At 39.0% G+C, this 26,063-nt stretch overlaps 2 protein-coding genes across 3 annotated transcripts in view; one reads left to right on the forward strand and one right to left on the reverse strand.

Annotated features, from left to right (window-relative positions):
- The window catches only part of LOC308403159 (N-acetyltransferase 8-like), a 561,295-nt gene that overhangs the window by 331,688 nt on the left and 203,544 nt on the right, over nt 1–26,063 (forward strand). The window lies entirely within an intron of this gene.
- Nucleotides 1–26,063, reverse strand: part of slc12a5a (solute carrier family 12 member 5a) — a 202,352-nt gene that overhangs the window by 12,282 nt on the left and 164,007 nt on the right. For both annotated transcript variants that reach the window (XM_080890761.1, XM_080890762.1), the window contains exons 5-21: nt 17,861–17,915; nt 16,772–16,902; nt 13,235–13,482; nt 12,588–12,799; nt 11,622–11,789; nt 11,236–11,334; nt 8,730–8,787; nt 8,472–8,646; nt 7,481–7,599; nt 7,071–7,169; nt 6,851–6,970; nt 4,393–4,497; nt 3,880–4,048; nt 3,223–3,418; nt 2,870–3,039; nt 2,543–2,674; nt 1,262–1,369 (exon numbers count right to left, since the gene is read on the reverse strand). In XM_080890761.1, coding sequence (XP_080746887.1) covers nt 1,262–1,369; nt 2,543–2,674; nt 2,870–3,039; nt 3,223–3,418; nt 3,880–4,048; nt 4,393–4,497; nt 6,851–6,970; nt 7,071–7,169; nt 7,481–7,599; nt 8,472–8,646; nt 8,730–8,787; nt 11,236–11,334; nt 11,622–11,789; nt 12,588–12,799; nt 13,235–13,482; nt 16,772–16,902; nt 17,861–17,915 — 2,364 coding nt within the window. The remainder of the gene's footprint in view (nt 1–1,261; nt 1,370–2,542; nt 2,675–2,869; nt 3,040–3,222; nt 3,419–3,879; nt 4,049–4,392; nt 4,498–6,850; nt 6,971–7,070; nt 7,170–7,480; nt 7,600–8,471; nt 8,647–8,729; nt 8,788–11,235; nt 11,335–11,621; nt 11,790–12,587; nt 12,800–13,234; nt 13,483–16,771; nt 16,903–17,860; nt 17,916–26,063) is intronic.

Below are 26,063 nucleotides of genomic sequence, written 5' to 3' on the forward strand. Positions count from 1 at the left end.
AACAGCTTCAGCTGCTAAGATCAGTTCAAACAATTGTACATAAGAACAAGTTATTTATTTATTTATCACCACTTTGCAACGGTCTGCAAGAAGATCCGCATTGTCACTCTCGCTTAAGAAGAAATTGGGTAGGATGTTCAGGAACAACCTATGGACCACCAAAACTCAAGCCTACCATGAACTGGAAACTGTTGGAACACCAGTGAAATGAATTTTGCATTTTCATGGAGTAAGAGAGTACTGACTGAGAAAGAAGCCCCTGCTCCAAAATCGAAACTTTCAAGCTCAACTGAAATTTGTGCTGCCCACGTGGACAAGCCAATTGTTTTCTGTAGAAAGGTTTTATGGTCACGTGAGACAAAGACTGAGGTATCTGGCCACAACATCAAGAGATGCTGCGTGGCATTTCTTGATATATGCAGATATAGGAGTAAAGGTGAGGCTTTCAAATCTGAGAACACTCTACCAGCTGTCAAGCATGGTGGTGGTAGCATCATGGCTGTTTTACTGTTAGTTGTATTTATATATATAGTACAAAAAGGACAGACTAATGAAAAACGAGAATTCCCTCTAAATTTTTCAACTTCACCTAAAATCAACAGCTAGATGGATGAAACTGGGACAGAATTGTGCATTCCAACAAGACAATTATCCCAAATGCCCAAACTGGTTTTGGAATGAATAACACAGGGTACCTTAACCCTACTGAAACTGTATGGCCTAAAAGACAAGTCCATGCCACGAAACCAACCAGTCTAAATGAACTTTACTAAGTCTGCTTACAAGAGTGGTCACATATCCTGCCAAAATTATGCCAAAATTTGCTAAATTACATTTAGTCAAACGCCATTTAGCCATTTATGCCCATGATGAGTGTATGTACACTTGTGTGCACAAATATAATTGCACGGCACATATTACATTTATGGATCAGGGACAATTCAAGTTCAACAAAGGTATTAATGAAACACAGAGATCAATATTTTTCATTTACCATACCAACCTAAGCACCATCATGCTGTCAAACAGCAAAGTTTCTGCTGCGGCTGTGGTCTGATAGAAAGGATAAATATGGTGTCCTACTGCTCAAATTTAACCATAGATATGCTTTTGTCCAGAGGGGCTGGTGTGTCATGTTAAGTCAAGTCAAGTCCAATCACGCCAAGCTGTGCCAAGTCGGCCTGTCAAGTCACGTCAGGTTTATGAGTGCATCTTTGAGCGTGTTTCAAAACAAAACTTGGGCATAAACAAACTTCCTTACCTCTCTCTCACGTTCAGTCTTTGTCAGATTGATCTGTTTAAGCATCTGCGAGCGTTGTTCCATCACCAGGGTCTTCTCGTAAGTGTAGGCTGAGATGTCACTGTCATGCTAAGAAAAAGTAACGTGTGGGTTTATTATGCATATGTTTTCTTACTACAGCAATCCAAATCCACTACATTTCTCCTGTGTAAACCTGTCCCCATCTCTTCTGACTCATCTTTTGACATTCAGACAGAATGCAATCACCGCTTACTTCTTTTTTCTTAGATAGGAGAAAATTCACCTGTGAAGGGTTAAGGCTGAAGTATACTAGAACAGAACTAGTCCAAGCAAGATGCTGACAATTTTAGACAGCCTTTTCTTGAAGACATTTGTGGTATGGACCCATTGTTGTACACACAAAAAATGACAAATTTGACTCAGGGAAGAATGAAAAAAAGCTTGTGTGAGAAAATTACACTGCTGCCTAGTTTCTCCCCACTGCACACATGGTTAGTCACTTCATATAGTGCACATGAATGCCTAATTGCAGGTTTTGCTTAGGAAATGTTGAAGAAAACCACAGGCTCTCTCTACTGCCATGAAACATTAAAAGTATTATACACTAAATTACAAGCGATAAAATTCTTATTCCTTAATTAAGGGCTTTGGAAAGCCAGACCGACACTCAGCTTTACAGTGTGCTGCTTTTCTAGTAAACACAACCTAGGGAAGGAGGCTTCAGACAATATCCGATCACCTGATATTCATATTTCATGCTGTCCTTTGTGCCATTTACTGGGCTTCTGTAGTGCAACGATCTCAGCAGTCGTGCAGTACCTTTGCCTACCTTTGTGTAGTCTAAAGCAATCAAGCTTTGAGCATTACTGAACATTGTAATGATGTTGCCACCTGAAAGGTACTGAAATTAAAGTACACAATATGAACAAAAGTAATCTCTGCAATTGTTTTCAGTGCCGTTGCCACAGGTGTATAAAATCAGGCACCTAGCCATGCAGTCTACAAACATTTGTGCTTTGTTCCAAAGAGCTCAGTGAATTTGAGTGTGATAATGTAACAGGATGCCAGTGTTGCAACAAGCCATTTTTTTGCAATCCTTGTAGGTGTTCCACAATCACCTGCAAGTGGTGTTAATGCAAAGTGGAAGCATTTAAGAATCACTGCGACTTAGCCACAAAATTAAACTGCGTAAAGTTACAGAACAGGGTCGCTGAGTGCTCAGTACTTCTGTTCATATTGCGTTTGTATAGAAAGCATATATCTTGCTTTGAGTTAACTCACCATTTCTACAACTTCTATCATGGCATCGATACGGAGGTGATAGAGGAATGTGGTCAGGTCCTTTTTCATCTGGATGCTGTTGTCGTCCATCTGGGCCACAGTAAAGATGCGCATCTTGCACTTCCTCCAAACCTGCAGAGCAACAACAAAATATGAGGCATCTCCTCACTCTTCTCATACGTCTGTATGGACATAAAAAAATGTCATTAAGCGTTCATATCATCTGTAAGAAATTTGGTTCTGATAGTGTGAATCCAGATTCTACATTGCCTTTACATGTTTGTGAGTGCACATGGATTTCTTTAAGTAGTAACTATTGCAGGGTACCTTGTGCTGGCGGAGCAGGAAGGGCAGCAGCATCAGCATGCCTCCATCATGGACGATCCACCACACGTCAATGTGACCCTCGGTGAAGCGTTCGCCGTTGGATGGGAAGGCTGAGATGTTCTTTGGGACGAGCAGAGCCAAGTTAGCGACGGTAGTTTCTCTGACCAGCTCTGCAGAACAGGCAGACATGGAAAGATTACGATGTGTTGGTTACACTGCATCTGCATTTTTGTTTTGAATGTTTTCTGATAAACCTAAATGGCTATGGCTGATATCAATCAGTGATTTTATTTTATATATGAGCCCTTGTTTTTGGCAGTATTTTTGTTCTTTTTTCCTTCCTAGTAACCAACCAATGAAGTTCCTCCAGTGCTGATGCTCGTCTCCTTGCTTCCAGTTGCGTGGCCATGAGACCAAGACAGCATTGTGTTTCAGGCCTCCCAGCCCACTGGCCTGGAGCAGATGTGATGTAGCATCACGCAGGTTAGAGGACACAGTCACCTGACAGAAGCCCTTCACCTTCTCTGTCTCCATCAGCTTACGCAGTGCCTAGACAGGCAAGAGGCAAGGCGGAGAAAAGAGCTGTTACCACAACAAGCACCGCTTACTATGAAGGTGGTAACGGTCAGACTTGATGTTTCATTTGATTTAAAAATATATATTTGCAATAACATTTTGGGGTTTATGGGCTCTTCCAGAGTCATATTTTACATTTTCAAATACTTAATTAGCTATATAGAAGAAACAAATATACATTGAAAGCTATATGTAAGTGTTTAACATGATTTTTGATAGATGTGCAGAAAAGTCTGCAGGGAAAATATAATTAAGAGACTGCAATCAACTTGTGGTGACACAATATCGTATAGTTCTGTTTACAGTAGCTTCTGTAACTGGATTTTAGCGACAATAGTGCAGATATTGGTCTGTTGTTGTTGCAATGCATTGTGCTGAAAAGTTTAATAAGTTCCAGTGACTGAAGAGGTACAGGCTGTCATTTACAACATTACCTGCTCTGCACGCTGCGCCTGTTCATAGTTGTTCAAGAACGTGCCCCCTAGAGCTGTCCCAACAATAGTTAGACCTTTGCCTGCCTTCAGCTGGTTGGTCAGTGAAAGCAGACGAGGCTGCTCCACATTTTGCTCTGCATCTGTACTGACCAGCACCAGCAGCTGAGGCCTGAAGAGAAGGGAGATCAGAGAGGAGAGGAAGTGATAAGACGGAGTAGAAAAAAAATAGAAGAGAAATGAAAAGAACAGGAAGAGCTGTGAAAAGACAAATAAAGCCACGGGGAAAGGAAAGGCTGAGATGGCCAAGTAAAAGTCCTTGTTTGGAAGGAGAGAAAGAGAAAAAAAATAGCAAGAAAGGTTGATGTTAATATGAATTTACAAATACTTGATTCTCCGACAGCTGTGACAAGAAGGGTCCTATTACGTGAATAAATGAGAAAGCGCACAGACATGTGGTTAATTCCTACGGTAATTAGAGTCATGGTACAGCAACACAGCATACGTGTGTCATACCTCCAGTTTTTGGTGTGTGGGGGACCTTCCTCCAACCGCATGAGAGCGTAACGTGCAGCACTTAGAGACAGACCCCGTATTCCATCGCCCCATTCTTTCTCCGCACTGTGACACAGGCAAGTGCCAATCAATATTTGTCAGTCAAAACATGAACAACAGTTTTTGCAGCTTCACTGTGAATTTAAGAAGTGACAGTGATACAGACAGCCCACCGAAACAAATCCCCTTTTAGATGACAGTTTGACACAATGCAACATGATCACAAGGAATCACAGCATTTAAATACTCAGTGTGTATAGGTCTATACGATAACACTAGAAACATGGTTGATTAGTTACGGTCTTTCAGTCACAGATATGATCAAATTTCCTTCACTTTTCCATGATGCTACACCTAAGATACAGAACTAAGGCTAAAGTAAGAACAGAACAGCACACCTGCTCTGCTTTAAAAAAGCACTACATGCTAAGAGATCTGCTAAGAAAGAAACAGTAATACGGCAGGAAAGTTAAAAAAACATTGTTAGTGGAAATAAAACCTAAAAAACACCAGTTTCCATTTAAATTACAGACAAAAATTACAACTTGGAAAGAAAGACCATTTTTACTAAGTATGAAAAAACAAAACAGAAACCACCTTATATAAAATACCATCTAAAATAACTACCAGTCAAAAGTTTGGACACACCTTCTCATTTAATGTTTTTTCTTTATTTTCATGACTATTCACATTGTAGATTCTCACTTAAGAAATCAAAACTATGAATGAACACATATGGAATTATATAATTAACAAAAAAGTGTGAAAAGACTCAAAACATGTTTTATATTGTAGATTCTTCAAAATAGCCACCCTTTGCTTTGCACACTCTTGGCATTCTTTCGATGAGCTTCATGAGGTCGTCACCTGAAATGGTTTTCCAACAGTCTTGGAGGACTTCTCAGAGATGCTGAGCACTTGCTGGCCTTTTTGCCTTCACTCTGTGGTCCATCTCATCGCAAACCATCTTGATTGGGTTTAGGTCAGGTGACTGTGGAGGCCAGGCCATCTGGTGCAGCACTCCATCACTCTCCTTTTTGGTCAAATAGCCCTTACACAGCCTGGAGGTGTGTTTGGGGTCATTGTCCTGTTGAAATGATGCTCCAACTAAATGCAAACCGGTCTGGATGGCATGCCGCTGCAGGATGCCGTGGCAGCCATGCTGATTGAGTGTGCCTTCAATTTTGAATAAATCCCCAACAGTGTCACCAGCAAAGCACCCCCACATCATCACACCTCCTCCATGATTCGTGGTGGGAACCATGCATGTAGAGACAATCTGTTCACCTTTTCTGGGTCACACAAAGACACGGCAAGTGGAACCAAAGATTTAAAATTTGGACTCATCAGATGAAGGCAAAGATTTTCACTGATCTAATGTCCATTCCTTGTGTTTCTTGGCCCAGACAAATCTCTTCTGCTTGTTGCTCTTCCTTAGTAATAGCGTTTTCTTAGCAGTTATTGAACAGGTGATGTAGAGATGTGTCTGCTGCTGGAACTGTGTCGCATTTATATGAACTCTAATGAATTTAGAGAGATGAATTTATCCTCAGCAGCAGAGGTGACTCTTGGTCTTCCTCTCCCGGGGCGGTCATCATTTGAGCCAGTTTCACCATAGAGTTTGACAGTTTTTGTGATTGCACTTGGGGACACATTCAAAGTTTTTGTAATTTTCTAGACTGACTGATTTTCAGCTCTTAAAGTCATAATGGACTGTTGTTTCTCTTTACTTAGTTGATTGGTTCTTGCCATAATATCAATTCTAACAATTGTCAAATAGGGCTGTCAGCTGTGTACCAACCAGACTTCTGCACAACACAACTGATGGTCCCAACCCCATTAAGAAGGCAAAAAATTCCACATATGAACCCTGACAAGGCACATCTGTGAAGTGAAAACCATTTCAGGTGACTACATCATGAAGCTCATTGAGAGAAGGCCAAAGGGTTTGCAGCGTTGTCAACAAAGCAAAGGGTGGCTACTTTGAGGAATCTAAAATAAGAGACATAAGACATTTTTTTCTTTGCTACATAATCCCATATATCTTGCTTCATACATTTGATGCCTTCAGTATGTATCTACAATGTAGAAAATAGTAACAATAAAGAAAAAACATTAAATGAGTAGGTGTGCCCAAACGTTTGACTGGTAGTGTACACAGAGAAAGTATTTGTATACATATGATTATTAACTGAACTCAAATCTTGCAAAAAAATTTTGAAGAGGTTTATTGAACAACTTTACCTAGAGTATAAAGTCTGAGGAAGATCACATATAGAATAAAAAACAACTCAACCAATAAAACAAAAATGTTAAGATTTGCTAATTAGACACCTACCATCTGTACTCAAACTCAGTCAGAAAACTAACTGAAAATAAAGTAAACTGAAAAAAACACCTGATACAGAAAAACACTCACCCTGCAAACTCAATATACTTGTAGATGGAACCGGCAATTACCATAGCGACAATGGCGTAGTACCAGGAACAGAGGAACATAAGAGTAAGACACAGGCTCATCCCCAGGAAGGAAAGAGTCCTATAGAGTGGAATGCAGAGGCAGACAGAAACATGCAATATAAAATGTTTGTGAATCTTGAAATTCAGCTGTTCCTTCACTTTGCTGTTGGTGAACTGACCAGTGGTAGAACTTGAACCGTGGTCTCCAGTTTGGTGTCCTCAGCAGTGTCTGGAGTGCACATGCCAGATTCACAAACATGTAGCACATCAGGAAGAACCTGCAGGAAACACATATGAACAGGATATAACAAACCTCTTCTTACTTACTCTAACAATATAAGAAAGAGCTCACTCATTGAAATCCAGAAGGGCTGTTATGTTAACATCTATGACATTCACTTGTATTTATGACTGCATTACCAAAGCAGAAAAGTGGTCTACCCCTCTGAGACCATAAAATTTGGTATTTGCATTGTTTAAGTAATAACAGGGGACCAGCTGCTCTGAAATCCCCCACGGTTTTATTCCCCTTAATCTATTTATTTTTTCAAATGGCAAGAAATTAAAGGATTTTTTTCCCAAGTCTTACATGGAGAGGATGGGAGCGACTGCATCCAGGGAGGCAATGAGGATCCCACTCTCGCAGATACAAGCCGTCAGCAGGAGGGACCATGTGGGTTCTCCGTTGGCCTTCCCGTGGCCAAAGATCTACAATGCCGGCACAGAAAACATGTTTACACCACTTCTATTTTAGGAGTATGTCTGCATAAACATCTTCCTCTACCTTTTTAATTCTAGTCAAGTCATTACATGTATATGTTGACTGTATGTAATAAATACAAAACAGATTCTATGAAAGCAGAGGATGTAATAGTGGTGATGACACCTATGCATTTATGCTTTGAAGCCTCACAGTTAGCATCTTGGCCTTCTTGCTTTTTTCTATTTTGAGGAGAAGAACATATTAGGTTCTCTATTTGGATTTAATATTGAAACGACTTTATTGGTACTAATGTCATTATTGATTCAATTTACTCTGATTACTTTCCTTACTGATTCATTATCAATTTTCTATGTGAAAATTGGTGTATAATACAATTGTTTTACTGCACGTCTCTGAATATAACATTGATAAAAGTAAGTTAACTGTTGAGACTTTGATTAAAATAGATTTAATACTTTTTGTGATGGTTCTTCTCAGCTCAAATCCATCCCCAAGAATGCACACTCACAAATTAGCAAACTATCAATCACTAATGTGTCCAAAGAGACCTCGATTTATTATATTTTGTACTGTAAATAAAATAATAATTTACAAAATGAACAAGATTGTGTAGTGAAGAAGAACTGAAACTAATAACTGAATACATAAAATCATTAGGATATTGTTTTCTGAGCTAAATCAAGTAAGAAACAGAGTAACTTTCTCATACTTCCATACAATTTCGTTTCTTTTTTTGACCCAGGGGAGTCACCACCTATTGGCCATTATAAAGAATGCACTTTAAAGCCCCTTGCCCATTGGTTTCACTATGTCCACTTCTTCTATGAAGTCTGCTGTAAGAAGAAAACAGACTGACCCGAAGAGCGGGCACAATGCCATCCTTGGCAATGGCCTGCATGAGACGAGGCGCTCCCGTCAGGCTCTGGAGGCCTGCTCCACAGGTGGAGAAGAAAGAGCCAATCACAATCACCCATGGTGATGGCCAAGCCAATGTGCCAATCACTAAGTTCCCATGGACGCCCTCTCCGAACCTAAACACGATTAACCAAGTGGTCAGTCTCAGACTTATTGTTGTATTTAGGGATGATTTTTATTCAATCAAGGATAGACTTACTTGTCCCTGAGGACCACACCCTCAATGCAGGCACCAAACAGAACCACACTGGACATGTCTGAGCAAATATGGTTCAAGAAAGTAAAGTCATTTCATAACAATATAAATAAATGGTAAATATTCAACACTTTTTAGTGAGCCTTGGTTTAGTGATTATAAGAATTATAAACCGTTCCATCTGAAGATGCACTTAATTATCTGATAAACCAATTAAGTGCATTTGCTGAGGAAAGACGTCAATCGTTTTTGTGTAGTAAATCTCTGAGATAAGATGCATATTACATTGCATGTAATATGTCTTGGTTTCATTAACTGGTAAGTGCATAGGCAGCTCAATGATGTGATTAGAGATCCTAATCAGATCCTAATCAGATCAGCCATTCCATTATAGCTGCTTCAGACTACACGGTATAGGCTGCCTTATATGTTAAAGCACATAAATGGCAGACATGTGCTCAAGAATTTTGTACAAAGAGACTTAAAGCATTCATTGAAATATTAACAAGGTTTCACATGACAAAATAGCTCAAACTCTAATACCAAATTATAATACCAATATTATTCAGAAGCCAGCTGCCATGATTTAAACAAAGATAGGAAATGTGTTCTCATGAATGGTAGATTCATATTTTGGACTACTTGAGGGCATTAGACTGGTATCACAGAAGTTATGGCCTTTTCAAATTTAAAATGCTGACCTTTAATTATGAGGCTTCTTGCAGGCCAGTGAGTGCGTTTGTGCAGACACGTTAGTTAAAATCTAAAATTTGTAAACTTGACCTTTTCTTACAGTGTCCTTTATGAACTGATCCGTTTTAAATACCACTACAAATTCATTACCCCAAGTTTGATCACAACAAGGCCAGACATAAAATATAGGTACAGTGAGGAAATAATTATTCAGTCCCCTGCTGAATTTGAGAGGGTCCTCATTTACAAAGAAATGATAATTCTCTAATTTTATGGTAGTTTCATTTTAATGGAGAGAAACCTTAAAATTAAATATTGAAAAAAAAACCCAATCATTACATATTTGTGTGTCAGTATTTGTTTAAGTATTGTACATGTGGCACACAGATTATAATCAATCACTAAATAATTGTAACTTGCAACACCATTTCACAGAGTCTTACGTCCCACTACCATGGGTATGAGCTAAGAGTATTCAAAGGATGTCAGAGACAAGACTAGACCTGCACACGGCTGGAATTGGCTTCAAGACCACCAACAAGAAGCCTGGTGAGAAGGTAATAGCTGTGATTATTCATGTAAGATTTTGCCTCGTGGGGGTTAGGATGATCATGTGAAAGATGGTGGATCAGCCCAAAACTACACAGGAAGAACTTGTTAATGATCTGAAGGCGATTGGGACTAGTGTCACCAAGAACGCCATTGGTAACACACTACGCTGTAATGGACTAAAGTCTTGCTGTCTCCCTGTTTAAGATGACACATTTATGGGACCATCTGATGTTTTCCAGTGAACTCAGAAAAGACTTGGAGAAGGTGTCTTGGTCAGAAGAAATCAAAATCAAGCTCTTTGGGATCAACTCGATCCTTCCTGTTTGGTGCAAGAGAAATGCTGAATAAACCATTTCACCAGTCAACATGAAGGTGGAAGCATTATGCTTTGAGGCACTGTTTTTGCTGATGGTACAGGATAACTTGACTGGATTGTGGGGCCAATGGGCGGTAAAATGTTGGACAAGAGCCTCTTTTCTTCAGCCACAACACTAAAGATGGGTTGTGGATGGGTCAGCTACCATGATAATGACCCAAAACATACTGCCAAGGCAACAAAGAAGTGGTTAAAGAAGAAGCACATTAAGGTCACTGAATGACCTAGTGCAGGTGTCTGCAACTTTCAACATTAGAAGAGCCATTTTAGCTCCTCCTACCAGACAATGGGAGAAAGAGAGCAGCACAACTGGAAGATGGGCAGATGATGGCTGTAATTGGGAGAGAATCAATTAATAAACCGGTATATGTGTAACTCTAATCCTAGCCCATGGCTCATGAACCACATTTTGCAGCTAAAGAGCCACATATGGGTTGCGAACCACAGGTTGCTGACCTGTGGTCTAGCTAGTCTCCAGAACTCAATCCTATACAGAATCTTTGGAGGGAGCTGGAGTTTCGAATTATTAAGTAACAGCCAAGACAATGGCAAATTCCTCCTTAGGTGTACAAACTGGGTGACCAGCTACATCAAACTGACAATGGTTTCTCTGCCAAGTGCTAAGTCATACTTTGTTTGGGGGTAAAGATACTTTTTCATTTAATGACATTCAAATGAAGTCAGAATTTTATGTATCGTTTTTTCTTCTGGAGTTTTGGTTGATATTCTATCTTTCTCCGTTAAAGGGACACTATCATAAAAACTCTCCATTTCTTTATAGGTGAGAAAACGTATAAATTGAAGGGGATCAAACAATTATTTTCCCCACTGTATATGCAGTGGTGTGTGTGCATAACAACTGCCGTCACGGCAGTTGTTAAAGGATACAGACAGTAGAGGTGGTGGTGATGGCTGCAATTGTTCCAATGGGGATTGACTTCTGTGCATCGCGCAGGTCTCCAGAACGGTTGGATCCAGCCATGATCCCTGGAGAGACAGTGAAGTGACAGTTGTTACCAAGATCAGAGATTTGTGCACATACTGTAGAAACACGTGTGCTACAAACAGCAGAATGTAGTAATTTCAGCTAAACTCACTCAAGCTGAATAAATATAAATGTCTGACATTGAGAACAACACCAGGGATGCCATTTCTCAGATGGTTAACAAAAGAATCACTCAGCAGCACACTGATAAGTAAACAAATTAATAAATGTGTCAATGATGAACAACAATAAGAAAAAACTAAGTGGACAGAACAGTTTATGCTTTCACCTGTCACAGACGGGAAGTAAATGCCAACCAGCAATGTGAAAAAGCTGGTGATGTCGGCTAACACGTAGCGGTTAGCGTTGGTTAGAGGATCGTCCTGGTCTTCCACTGACTCCATCTTATCCCTGGAAATGAGGTCCCCTTTCTCATAGTAGTTTCCAAACAGGTTGTCTGGATTGGCATTGAAGAAACATAGAGAGGACTAGAATTAAAATATTCATGCAGACAGAACCTGAAAATAGGTGTTTTTAATCCTTCCATGTTAGCCAAATATTCAATTGGTGACTGAACTCCATGACTAATTAACAAATTTACTTTATTCTTCAGCCATTCAAAATTGAGTTAGTCACTATTTACAATTTCTAATTAGTTTATTTCTGAAAGCATCAAAAAAGATGCTTTCAGAAAACAGAAACATGAATTACTTTGCTTGAGTAGGTGGATTTGGGAGGTTTTTATCTCCCCCTAAAAATGGGAGATAAAATATGATATGTTTTATCTCTAAAAAATAAAGTCAAAAAATTAAAGTGACTTTTAAGTGTGACTCCTTAATTCAGAGTTTACTGTTACACCAGGGTAAAACAAGGTTTGCCTAGCTGTGGTTTTTCTTAGGGTTTCAGGAAGCCCAAGGCTAAGAAATAAGTTTGCTCTACTTTGTCTTTGTAACACTAAATCACCATTTTTAACATTTATTAAAAAGATCTGAAAGCAAATATCTAGAAAAATGAATCAACTTTTTAAGTTCTTTTTACAACATTTAAAGCTGCTCGTACTGGAGTGTTTCTTGATGGACACTCCAGTACTATAACAACAGATCAATGGGAAAAACAGGACATTCAGACCTAAGAAAGTATTTTATCGTAAACATTTCATTTAAAAAAAAAGAAATCTAGAAAAGAACGCCAATGAATTGTCAGTGACTCAGCAGTATAGAAAGATGATAATTGGATCCAAAACGAATGAACCAACCTGCCAAGATTCCACTAGTGACCCCAGGGATGCCCTGGATCTCAGTCACATTGTTGGCAACAAAGTATTTGTCACAGGTAGCGTTGAGAAAAGGTGAATCACAGAACATCTGCCACAGCTGGGTTGTGACTGTCCCATTAGCTGTCTCAATGGTCTTGGCACAAACATCAAAGGACTTCCACACCAAAGTGCGATTCCCCAAAACACACACCCTAGAGGAATAGAAAAGCACACAATTTTGAAATACTGCTGCTGTAGCGACTTTTGTGCATGCGTGTTTGATGTAAACAATTTATTTGGACTTTTTTCTTCTTTAAATTAATTTTATAGTTAAACAATATCTGTTGTTTTAAATTGTTTTCTGACATCTATTGACACCTAGGTTAAAACAATGATGGGTATCACATTATAACACTTAGTTTTCAGGTAAATTCATCTAATTTTTAAATATGTAAAATAAAAAATAAGGCAAATTAGTGCTGGTGCCTTTGTACCACTGATATAATAATGGCATGTTCTCCAAACCTAGCATGTAATTATGTGTTGCTTTTTCTAAAACAGCATGTAGATAAGATGTGTGTTAGTCTGGGCTTTTGTTACCATTTCAGCTTATATAATATTGGATTATCTTGGCTCTAACTGCTTACGGGAATACAGGTGGATCCATGGCGGTCTTGATGACTCCGGCGTAGACAGCCAAGATGGAGAGAATGACGCATGCCAGAAACACGAGTGCCAGCTTGTTAACATATTTTACGCCAACGAACACCACTGTGGCCATGGAGGTCAACAGGATGGTCCCGTACACGCGCATGTTGTTAAGCAGGGCGGCCTCGGCCTCAGCACCCTCTAGGCCCTCCAGGGGAAATATGGCTGCTTTGGGCACAATGTAGATCTGCAGAGGAAAGGAGCTTATTTATTTATCTTTGACTTTATGTATCCAGGGAAATCAGCAGTACTTTTATCTTAAAAAAAAAATCCAGAAAATATCATTGCTGCTCAAGGACATCTTAGTGGTACATGTTTTGGAAGTGCGACTTTCACTCCTCACCTTCTATGGCCTGTCTGGGGATTTAAACTGGCAGTTTTCAGGTTACAAACCTGCCTCTCTACCTCACTGTTTGCTGCTAAATGGAAAAGAAAGATGTATATATATATTTTTTTAATTTAATGTATCATTTTTTCTGTGTCATGTCAAGTGTACAGCACTTTGTTTTCTCCTGGTACTTGTCTGAAAGTGCTATATAAATAAATTGCTTGCTTGCTTGGATATAATAAAAAAGGTGAGAAAGGCAATGAGGGATGAGATGAGTAAAAGAGGACAACTCTGTGAAGTGTGAATATATGCGATGTCACATTAAAAGTCCTCTACTGGAGCTTGAAGCACCAACTCATACTACTGGCTGCTATTTTAATTCTTAATTAAACAACTCAAGCATGGTATTAATATTAAACATTAACTGCCATTATTACACTTTTACTACGGGTCAGTCTAAGAATAGTCAGAAGATAGATGGTAAACCCCTAATTAGACCGTCACTATCTGTCATCAGGTTTAGATGATTCATTGCAAGGCTGTTACATAAGTGTGGAAATTTGTGTCTTTTTTCTCTCAGCCTGAACACTCTTTATCACTATGAAGAGCAACAAGAGAACAAGCAGTGAGTTGTGGTTTCGGTCATTTGGCTGAATGCTAAGAACAGCACATCACTAGGCAAACAAATCGTAGCTTCACGGTGAACTCTTCATGGTTCCTAAAATAGCAGCATCAGTTTGTGTTCCTGACTTGGGTGGAAGGATGAAACATATTCAAATCAGTCTTCCTCGAGATCCGCTCCTTACAATTCTGCAAGGATTGTTATTTTACAATGGAAACTAAGCCAGCTTTGACCCAGAAGACAGAATTAACCTCCAGACACGATCAAACTCCATATCCATTAGAGGCATCCAGAATAATATTATTAACAATAAAAAATGACAGTTGATAACAGTGGACCAAAGTGATGAGAGCTGTTTCAAGGAATGATCCTGTTACTCAGGCAGTGTCTTCATCCCTTATAATGCAGTATTTGCATAATTACCCAATATCCCATGCAACATGGAGGCATTGCAGTGGAAGAAGTGTGGAGTGAAAGGCAGAGGAGGAGAACGAGAAACAGGAGGAGAGAAGCGAAAGATTGAGATGAAAGATCGCGCCATTTCAAAAACTAATCAGAATTCACATTGAAGAGCACATACTGCGAGAAGAAAATAGCTTCAAAGCAAAGTGATGATGAAAATCAACCAAAGGAGAAGAACATGCAAATACTCTGCTTTGTATTCGTTAGAAGCGTAACATTTTTTTTTGTTTCACTTTGCACTGATTGGATTTCAGGAATATCAGAAGTTTCATTGATGTGGGTCTGACCAGTTGGAATAAACAACCCCCCCCCCCCCCCCCCCTCCCAAATTTCAATGAATATACTTAAATTAAGGATTTTATGGTTTCTTTTTTTTAATTTTATTTATACTAGACTTGTTGTACTCTCTAATAACTATTCCCCTCTTTAGAAAAATTTAGTCAGCCAGAGGTTTGCAGGCAGGATTAAAAACGAGGGATCATATTCCTTCTGCTGAACAACAAAAATAGTAACAAGCATGGATGAGATTAACAAGCAATACAGGTCATTGTAGCTACAGGAGTAAATCTATCAAATCATTTTTTTAATATATATTTAAAGTGGAGATATTATGCTATTATGAAGGCAGATAACGATACTAACTGTGGCCAAAGTCAAACACCAAGTCAGCCAGAAAGATAAACAAGGATTATTTTGAACTGTAAATCATACAAAGCTACTCTGCGAGAGTCCAGGAATACACACTTTGATCTGGAAATGCACATAATAGGACACCTTCAGAGGAGGAATTTGACATTTGGAGAAATACACAGTTGTTAGAGTTGGACAAGAAGACTGACACACACTTAATATGAAGATTGGAAAAGGGTAAAACAAACTCACTCTAAAATGAACAAACAAGCAAAAAAAAGAAGCTTATATTACAACACTGAACAATCACGTGAAAACAAAATTGTAAATTAGTACTGGAAAATGTTTGTTGTTACCTGGTTAAAACAAAGAACAGAAAGAAAAGATTAGCCACATTCCCTGCACACATTAGTGATTAATGTTTAAATACCTCTGGGCTAGAGGTTTTGTTTGGCTCCTTGCCTTTAACCATTGAAACGTTTCCAATGTTGGCTTCAAATCTGCTCGGACCAGAACAACATGGTGCAAAAATCGTTTATATATTACCACTATAATTGAATCTAAAGGGTAATATTTTGCCACTGGAGCACAACAAAGTTCCCCTCAGAGTTGCGGGTCTGACAGTGTTATCACCTTGGTAAAAATTGTCAAAATGTGATGTTGGAGGGTTTACTGCAGGGAAGAAAAAGCTGTGATTTGAGTGGTCATCGTCTACTAACCTGGCAGCTCACATCGTTTTTCTTTTAGGTCATCGTGGTCTTGTGACATCACGGATGAATAAGCTTGAAATGGATGTCATTTCAAATAGACAGGATATTAGACGCTTTTCTCTCTCACTCACATAGAAGTGAACTCAAAAAATAAATAAATAAATGTGGCAGCTGTTTGGGATGTATTAAAAACGTCCAAAAACGAGCATTTAACCAGAATCCGTTCCAGAATAAATAAGTGGTTCAAAACAGGCAGTTCACCTGAGGAGAAGTGCATCACTTAATATGATTCATAAGACTATCTAAGACTTGGTGATCGCTGATTGGTTGAGCCATGATGGGGTGAGTCAACTTTTAAATGGTCCTTCCACACTCCAGGCTGGATGTTTGACACTAGCAGATAAGCTGTTTTCACACATGCGTTTCATTTCTAAACATTGGTGAATAGCAGAAAGAGGTGAAGCTGTTACAAGACAGAGACCTGAACAACGTGGACAGGACTTTATTATTATTATTATTATTATTATTATTATTATTGTTGTTGTTGTTGTTCTTTAACCACTTGCATGGTCTGAGGGTACAAATGCCATAATATTAATTATGGCATTAAATACTAATAAACTATGCTACACTAATGAAATGAAAAGAAAGTTAACATGTTACTGCCTGGTGATGACATTAACAAAGTCAGAGAGAGTGAACACAAAGAGGGCTTCATTCTCACCAAGAGGAGCTCAATAGCTCCGAGGATGTACATGGCTCCAGCGTACGTGGTCCCCAGGTAGAAACAGATTCCGACCGCTCCCCCAAACTCAGGGCCCAGTGAACGGGAGATCATGTAGTAGGAGCCTCCAGCTACACGAACAGCACAAAATCACTCTGAAGTACTCATTTAATGGGTAACTTTGTCTGTGAGAAGACTAAACGATGACATCTCATGCTGAACCATACATATATTTTTGTATCTGTTAATTAGTTTTGACATTAGCATGTCACCATGGTGAGTGCAGACATTCACTTCAATTTTGTCTCTTTTAACGACTAACATTTTACACAATCAAATAAAAGAAACTTGACAACAAAGAACAAGAGAGATGTTTAAAAAACTGTCCACTGTGTACACCAGTGAATATCCAGCAGATTTCTTTAAAATTAAAAAACGATTTCCATACATTAATGATAGAAAATAGTTTTTTCTGTAATGCTTTTTTATTTTGGTAGACTGCTTTCTGACAGTTGTAATTTTTGCTGAATTTGCTAGAAAAGGTTTTCTTGTTATTGCATCTTATCACACTGTTATACACAAATGCACAAGCAGTGTGCAAATAAATTAACTGAACATAAATAAATAGACCTTAATCAGCACTTTGGAGCAGCACAAGGGTTGGGACTGGTTATAACAGAGACAGTTATAATTGGCATACACTTCCACGCTTCTCTACAAGCCTGTAATTTGCTCTGACCCCTGCTGCATGCACACCAACTGGTAAGATGCAGGCCATCATTACTATGTAAACTCGCTTATAAAATGTAGCTAGCCTGCATATGCACGTTCATGTGTCTGTGTTCAGATACAAACTTGCCGATGCAGATCTTCATGACAAGCATTTGGCTGATGCTTTATTTTGTGTAAATAATGTTGCGTGACAAGGAGCTAAAGTGCACAAGATCCCAGACTAAAGCTTTTAATGTTTCTGGAGATATCAAGCTGCGCTGGGTGTACTGTGCCAAAAGCAATCAGCGAAAAGAGAAATTTAGAAGCGGACAGACTCAAACAGCGATGACTGTGTGGTGCCAGCGTCTGCTCACCCACCTGGCACTACTCCATTGGTAGCGATGGCACTCATAGAGATGGCAGTCAGCATGGTCTACACAGAGAAGGACAGAGGAGCAGGAAAAGAAGAAATTAGATCAAATTTGCAAATTATGCACACAAGTTTTTGATCTTTTCAACTGTGAAGAATACCATTTATTGTTTTCTTAAATTGTGAACTAAACCTCAATGAATAAGGTGTCATGGCTATTTATATCATCAAAAATGAAATGAAACTGGTAAACTAAATCTAAGTAATAAAATAAAAACAAAACTAAGAGTCTGATTTAGCTCAATGCTCGCAACCACAATGCTATATGTGCAAATCAAGTTAGTTGGAAAAAAAAACCCTGAAACAATAATTTTTATAATAATCAGCACTAAATTCAAAGGAGAGATCACACTAATCAGGATGTGGCGGGAACATAAATCTAAATGTCAGACATCTAAAATACATGACTTGATGTTAAAGCTTGAGCAGTTAATGTCAGTCAAAGTCATTGGAACTATTTCAGTTCAACACAGTGTACGAATATGTGAAACATTTTCAAACCCCCTTCAAGATATTTCAGCACAAGCCTGCCTCTGTGCTGCTGCAATAGTGCATGTTGAAGAGTTAGTGGATAACCCTGATCCATCAAGTCATTAGTTTATCCTCTTGCTACCATGGATAGCTGAAAAAAATTGTAATGGAAGTCCATCTAACCGTTAATGAGGCTTTTCTGTGGATACCAAAGACAGAGTAGGGTCTTTCCTGCATTGAAGAATTTTTAGCACATTCCTAGAGGCTTTCAGCAGAGCCGAAAGGAAATCAACAGCAATATTCTAATATTTTTTCTACTCCAGTTTTGTAATTGGAGATGTATTTATTCACGAAATACAGACATTTTGTTTATCAAATGACCAGAAACAAACAGGAAGAATGCACATATTTCTGTCAAATAAGGCAACAGAGCACATTCAGACATCCAGCGACAACTCTTATGGAACTCTGTCGAGTTGAGATATGTAAGGGCACGGTAAAGCGAAGCTCACGGCTATCATAGTCGCCTGCAACACAAAGCGCGAGTACCGACTGGCCTGCAGAGGACAAGAGGGAGAGATGTACGCAGAGAGTGGAAGAATGGTTCAGAAGAAATAAAAAATGACAACGTGAAAGCACTGAGAGTGACTGGGAAAGAGAGCGGGAGAGTGTGTTTGACAGTACAAAGACAGCATTAAGATTTCATTATTCTTTTAGTTGCTATTGTTGAATTTCTGAGTGTCTTTTCACATTGTCTGCACATGAAAGACAGAGGCAGACACAGAAAGAGAAACGCGAGGACGAAATGTGAGAACTGGCTGCCTAAAACATGTCTCACTTTCTCCTATTTTTGGGGGCTTTTCTATAAATGAGTTGTTCTAGTTTATTATGTTATTATTAGTTGAGTTTTGAATGTAAAGTTATATATATTATTAATTCAATCTGTGCTTGCATGCAGCATTAGTGCAATAGCAGTCTGTCCTGGGTAACATTTAAACTGTAATCACCTTCCTAAAATGTAAGGTAAAAAAGAACAACAGTAAATTCTGTTACTGACAAGAATAGTGGTTAATAAATGCAACATTTTACAGAACAATTACTTATTATTATTTATTAATTTACCACAACAATCAATGGTTGTTTCTTTTCAAAGTTTCTGTTTCAGCTACACTGGAGTGAGGTTTTCCAGCCACGGGAAACCATGCTGGTTATGTTTAACTGTTATTGTATCTGTCTCTGCAAAGACTTTAATGTGGTTAGTGTCACCTGAGGGCCCAGTGGACTGATGATCAGGAGTGAACAGTGAGTTGGGCTCTGTTTCTCACTCTAATCTGGTCATAATGAGGCCAGAAACCCTTCTCCCACCACAGCAGATAAGACAGTAATTGTTTAAGTGTTTTATCTGATGTGGGCAGCAGCCACTCAGAGGTAGTCAGTCGCATACCCAATCACTGAATCTCCATGCAGAAAAGCCAGCAATGCACTTGTCTGATTTGCAGTGCTGGCAGTGTAGCCAAACAGGATTGGTGCTTTAGTAATGCTTCGCTCTGAATTTTATGTATGTCAATAATATTAAAGGTAAATTATACACTATACCCCCCCTTTGACTTTGTCTTTAAAACACATGCTCTGTTTTATATTGATACGTGATTTTCAATTACTATGAGTCTGGAAGGTGGTCTATATGTTTTAATTTCCAAGAAGTACTGCACTGTAATTTATGCTCATAGCAGAATCTTATTTCTGCCATCTCATTCTGAAGATATATATCGTTAATTCTAGTCTGAAGCACAGCAAACAATACAGCTCTTTCAGTTCAGTCTGAAGGAGTAGCATTGTAAGAGTTCTGACTATTTCCTGAGAAACAGAGGTTTAGATCCAGTTATTTATGCAAGTGCCAATTTAAGACTTTATCAAAGCTCTTTGTGTGAACCAGTGCTCATGGAGCGAAATATAATTAGAAAACTAAAGCTGACAAACTGAGCATGTTAGTGACAGCTGCGATTTCAGCTGGCAATATCAGTAGGTAACTGGCTTGAAATGAGAAGCCTGCTTTTGTCTGTGTGAAGTCACAACTCACTGTTTTGAAAATAACAAGAATTTGGAGTTGAAAATCTGACAGTATCAATATTGTTAGCCTCATCGTGCGTTCTATGAGAACAGAAGGCTTGACAGGCACGAGGAGTGGAAATGAATGAGGGCGATTAGGTCAAGCAACCAATTATTTGAGGTTTATCTGTGTTTCAGTGGAAACTGTATCGATATATGGATCGATTCTGCGTTGATTTTGTCTACAACCAGCTGCAGACAAGACAAAGTAGCAACTATCACTTTTCAAAACTCAAATTTTGTCTCCAGTTAGATGAATAATTTCACCTTCAATCTATGATTGATTGCTGATGTGCAATTAATGTCATATGTTGTTTTGTTTGACTGAACCACCACAAGTGGCAACAGAAGAGCAGATGATTTTGTTGTTGTCACTGTTGTGAAATACCATTTTTATCACTTTTAGTTAAATGACCCTTTGGGCATCACTGCAGACAGGGACTCTAGCAGAAAAAGTCATGCATGAGAAACTGCCTGGCTTTCATCTCCAATGATCTCACCTGCAGACCCAAATGGACCACAACATAGGATCAAAAGCAGATACTGGAGATCTAATAACTAAATCTAACACAGATTCCTCTGTAGTTCAAGCACTTGATGACCAAATCATGTCTGTATTCGCAGAACATTTGAAGAGTGGCACTAAAAAAACCCAGCGATGTTCTGTTTTAGCAGGCAGGATGGGCAAAATCTTTCTTCCCACTGACCCAGAGCCTGTGGCCTGTTTTATCGTCCCACTTTCAGGCTGGTAACCTAAAACTGTGATGGTTTGAGAGTTTGCGTTAGTGAACATCCTCTGGTTTATAACTCTCTCTTTCTCCATGAATCCTGGAGTCAGTGCCTCCAAACTCACATGTACCCAAAAGCCCTCTAGGCTCTAAGCATGCCAGTAGAAAGGCCAGATTAGACCTCCCCACCATCTGTCTCATCCACATGAGATACAACAGCACACAGCTTACATTTCGCACAAAGGAGATGTTTTCCTTCAAAATGTAATCGGAATGGTAGCAAGGCCTGAATAATTGCTAAGCCATCATGATTACAGATGAGCCCTAGGAATGTATTTGGTGAAAAAAGTCATTTTTAAGAAAAGCCTGCCAGCTGACACACTCCCCACTGATGACCCCAAAGGACACTTTTGGTCTGTTTCTTCCCAAAGCTACAGACAAATTCTGAATTGGTCTTTTTTTGACCTTACAGTTGAGCGGAAATTGGTTTCGACAGGACTGGAGCTTTTGCCTTGCCCTGAGAGCGTGCTTCATTATCATGCTTCATTACACAAATGCAGAATGGTTTTTTTGAGGTACAACTTCATCAGTTGACATACAAAAGCACAGAAGTTTCAGGGTGCTGCTCATCACTTGAAATCCCTGTGGATGGTATACTATGGAAGGCACCAATGTCAAATGACAGTGATTGAGGTGATTTTCACTTTCAGAGTGATGGTGGGAATGGAAACTATAAGTAAGAGGACGAGGTGCTGCTGTGCTATGCCGCGAGACAAGAACAGACGTGGCAGAAAAAGGACAAAAATTGAATAATAGAATAAGAATGAGAGCAAGAGAGAGAATAGAATCAAAGGAAGAAGGAGGAGGAGAAAGGGAATAATGAGACAGAAACATGGAAAAAAGAAAAGGCTTGGAGAAATTGAAGAAGCGAAAGAGTAAAATATGAGGAGATGAGCGAGAAAGGCATCCTAAGCATTTAAATGAGTCACGACAGAGGGCATCCAACCCTTCCCCTCACAGCATTTGGATTCAAGACCTGGAAGTAATGAGGAAGACCAAATAACAGATGACTTTCCATCTAGAATATTAAAGCTCATTTTAATGTGGTAAGAGCCTGTATTCATTATCTGGGGTAAAAAGACTCATATACCAGTACGACGTACACACGTTTGAGCGTCCCTGTTTGGAGAATGCTGTCTGCAGCAAAGCACTGATTTTTAAAATGGTGGCCTGCGTGTATAATTTCATGGTTAATGGTTTAATGTGTCAGAGCCGTTCCACACGGAGGCGCGTTCTTTATATAACGATTCCCTGAATGTTTGAGCACTGCGGCTCGTTAACGTTCCGCCAAGATGTGACAGAAAAATATTGGCGCGAGCGTTTGACAGCTGCAGATATGTGCAGCTGTGATTAAGCACCTGAAAAGTGCACTGTCAGTGACATCCCATGAAGTGAATAAAACATGGGGTCCTGCTGTATATTATTAAGCTCTACAACATGCGAGATTCCTTCGCACTTTGGCTCCTGTGGATTTCACTCAGGTGGGCATCGCTGCGTACACGTATGTACATGCACACACACACGCGCTCATTGCTGAGAGCCCCTGAAGGCCTCGGTGGTTATGTAAGGAGGTGGGGGTTTCTCACACACCGTTCACGCTCGAGCTTATCGCCCCGGGGCTCTGCAATGAGCTCAGTGTGAGTGATAAAAAGTGTGTGTGTGTGTGTGTGTGTGTGTGTGTGTGTGTGATATTAAACAGTGAGACGAAATTACTGAGAGATGTTTTTCAGAGTTTATTCTAGTAAATGGACGTAAGGAACTTTTTAGCACTGATTCCTCTGTGTGTGTGTATGTGTGTGTTAAAGCATAAGAAATGAAGCATAGGAATTGCAAATGTGTTTGTGTGTTTGCACGACTTCCTGTCAAGCTGTGTCTGAACCAGCTTTGATCTCCAAGCTTTTTTTTTTCTCTCCTGCTATTTTTTCCACCATAAAACTGAGTGCTGTATTTTTTCATGCACCACACAAGATCTTTTTATCCCCTTTTTATTAATTATTTATATTTTTATGATGCTGATGGAAAAAAAATAATAAGCTGATGAGATTCAGTATCTATATTTTAGAGGTAATTACTAAGATATCAGGCTCAAACATGGAATTACATATTATGTTCTATCAATATGCTGTTTCATTCAGTATGCCCTCTATACTGTCACACAGAAAAAATGACGGGGCCGCAGCATGTGTCTGTGCAGGCAGTGTTTGGGATTTGAGGGGGTCGTTCTATAAATATACTCAGCTGGAGGAGAATCTAGGTTGCACAAACTCGCAGACAAACCAACATAAAGTCCATAACCCAAAATGCAAATCAGAGGAATGACGCACAGCTCTTACATCTTATAGACCACAAAGTTTTAATTAAACTGTCATGTACAATAAAATTAGCAAGGCAATCCACTGAAAAGCCATACTCAGGCTGGATGCGCCTGTGTTGTCTGACAGAAAGCTCTCATGCAGGGCATTGTCAAGTTTTCAACAGAGACAGTAAATTAAGTCAACACCCTTCAGAATAGAGATGTTAAGCTTTTGAGTGAGGAGGCCAAGTATATGCTCTCTGACAATCAAATGCATCAAACACGATCATCTTGTAGAAGCCAGCCAGACCACTGACAGCAGCGACTTCGATCCTGTGGGAGAGTCTTATGTAATGCGAGTCTCAGGGCCACGGCAGGGTGTCAGTCCAAAGTCACTCTGACACATGACTCTGTGGCAGTGACATTAAAGGGAACCAGGGAGCATCACAGTGTGTCATGTTGTTCTTTTTTACAGACTGAACGTGTGGGGTCTGTGAAATACAAACAGATCATCGACAGAGAGGCAGTTTGCTCTTTATACAGCACAAAAGGAACCTGGTTATGTGATCTGCAACGTTACACTTCACTCAGACCCAGAATCATTACACCGGCTAAAATAAGATGATTAAAACCTCCTCTCTTGAAATTTCACTTTAACACTACTTTGCTGGATTTGGTGCAGGGTCAATGATACCATTCTGGCAAATAAAAATAGATACTACATCTCACAAACAGCGGCTTTCATTCATCTAATAAATGAAAGATCCCTAGTTCAGGAGACACAAATCCTTTGGGGGTTGAGTCAGGAAGGGCATCTGCTGTAAAAATCTGCCAAAGCAAACATGCGGCGCTACCCGCTGTGGAGACCCCTTGTGAATAATGGAGCAGCCGAAAGTAGCTTCTTCTATGTCTCGAAAACAAGAAACTGCAAAACTCTAAACTATGAGTATTTTCAGAAAATTGAGCTTTTCGAAAAGAGCGATAACACAAAAAACCATAACTGCTTATTAAACCGATACAGAAGAAGAAGTTTTATTTCATACATCTCAAACCTCTGTGAACGTTCTTAGTATCAGGAACCTACGTATGTAATTCTCAGCACTGTTTGGACTTGGCAAGACGTAAAAAACATTTTAGGATCCTCTATAATCTTGCTAACGCCTGTGTCCTCAAATATAAACCTGCCACCTTCAAGTGAACTGTCGCTGCTAAGAATATGGAAAGAATTTGGTATAAAAATAGGTTAACTAATATACTTAGATATAGTAAAAAGGAATACTATATGAAGCAATTAGATATAAATAGAAATAATATTAAAAGATTATGGGAAATACTGAACAGTGTTAGAAAACGTGGGACATTTGACACTATAGATCATGATATATTAATAAGAAAACTGGAACGTTACGGTGTCAGAGGGGTAGCTTTAGATTGGGTCCGGAGTTATTTAGGTGACAGGAAGCAGTTTGTGAAATTAAATGATGGTTGCTCCTTATGTATGGACATTGCTTGTGGTGTACCCCAAGGGTCAGTTTTGGGTCCAAAATTCTTCAACTTGTACATTAACGACATCTGTTAAGTGTCCAAAGTATTAAAAATGGTTCTCTTTGCTGACGATACAAACATTTTTTGCTCTGGTGATGATCTGCAGAATTTATTGGAGGATATGACTAATGAAATAAGTAAAGTGAAGTTCTGGCTAGATAAAAACAAATTATCATTCAATTTGAATAAATCTAAACTTATGTTATTTGGAAATAGTAGTTTAAATACAAATGCTAACATTCAAATAAATGGTGTTGATATTGAAAGAGTCAGTGAAAATACATTTCTGGGGGTAATAATAGATGAAAAACTTAACTGGGGAGCTCACGTAAGATATATTCATTCCAAAGTATCACATAGCATTGCAATACTAAACAAGGCAAAGCAGGTGTTCGACAGAACATCACTTCATATTCTCTACTGTTCACTGGTTTCACCATACTTAGGCTACTATGCAGAGGTCTGGGGCAATAACTATTAAACCGCATTACATTCACTTTTTACTCTTCAAAAAAAAAGGCAATTTGAATCATCCACAATGCAGGTTATAGGGAACACACAAACTCACTATTTTTGCAGTCTGAAATATTGAAAATTGACGATCTAGTGAAATTCCAAACAGCACAAATTCTATTCAAAGCAAAAAATAAAGAACTGCCAGGTAATATTCAGAGTATGTTTTTTTTTGAAAGAAGGAAGCTATAATTTAAGGGGTTTTTGTAACTTCAAAACAGGGAAGGTACGTACTACAAGAAAAAGCTTTTGTGTTTCTGTTCATGGAGTGAAACTATGGAACACTGTGAATATGGAATTAAAGCAATGTCCAAACATAAAACAGTTCAAAAGTTCAAGAGTTATAAAAAGAGTTATAAAAATATGAACTATAAAGAAAGGGAAAATATTGAAATTAAGTGAATGTCTCTATTTAAAAAAAAATTCATGATG

This window comes from Rhamphochromis sp. 'chilingali' (genome assembly GCF_963969265.1).
Source record: "Rhamphochromis sp. 'chilingali' genome assembly, chromosome: 9".
Classification (NCBI taxonomy): Eukaryota; Metazoa; Chordata; class Actinopteri; order Cichliformes; family Cichlidae; genus Rhamphochromis; species Rhamphochromis sp. 'chilingali'.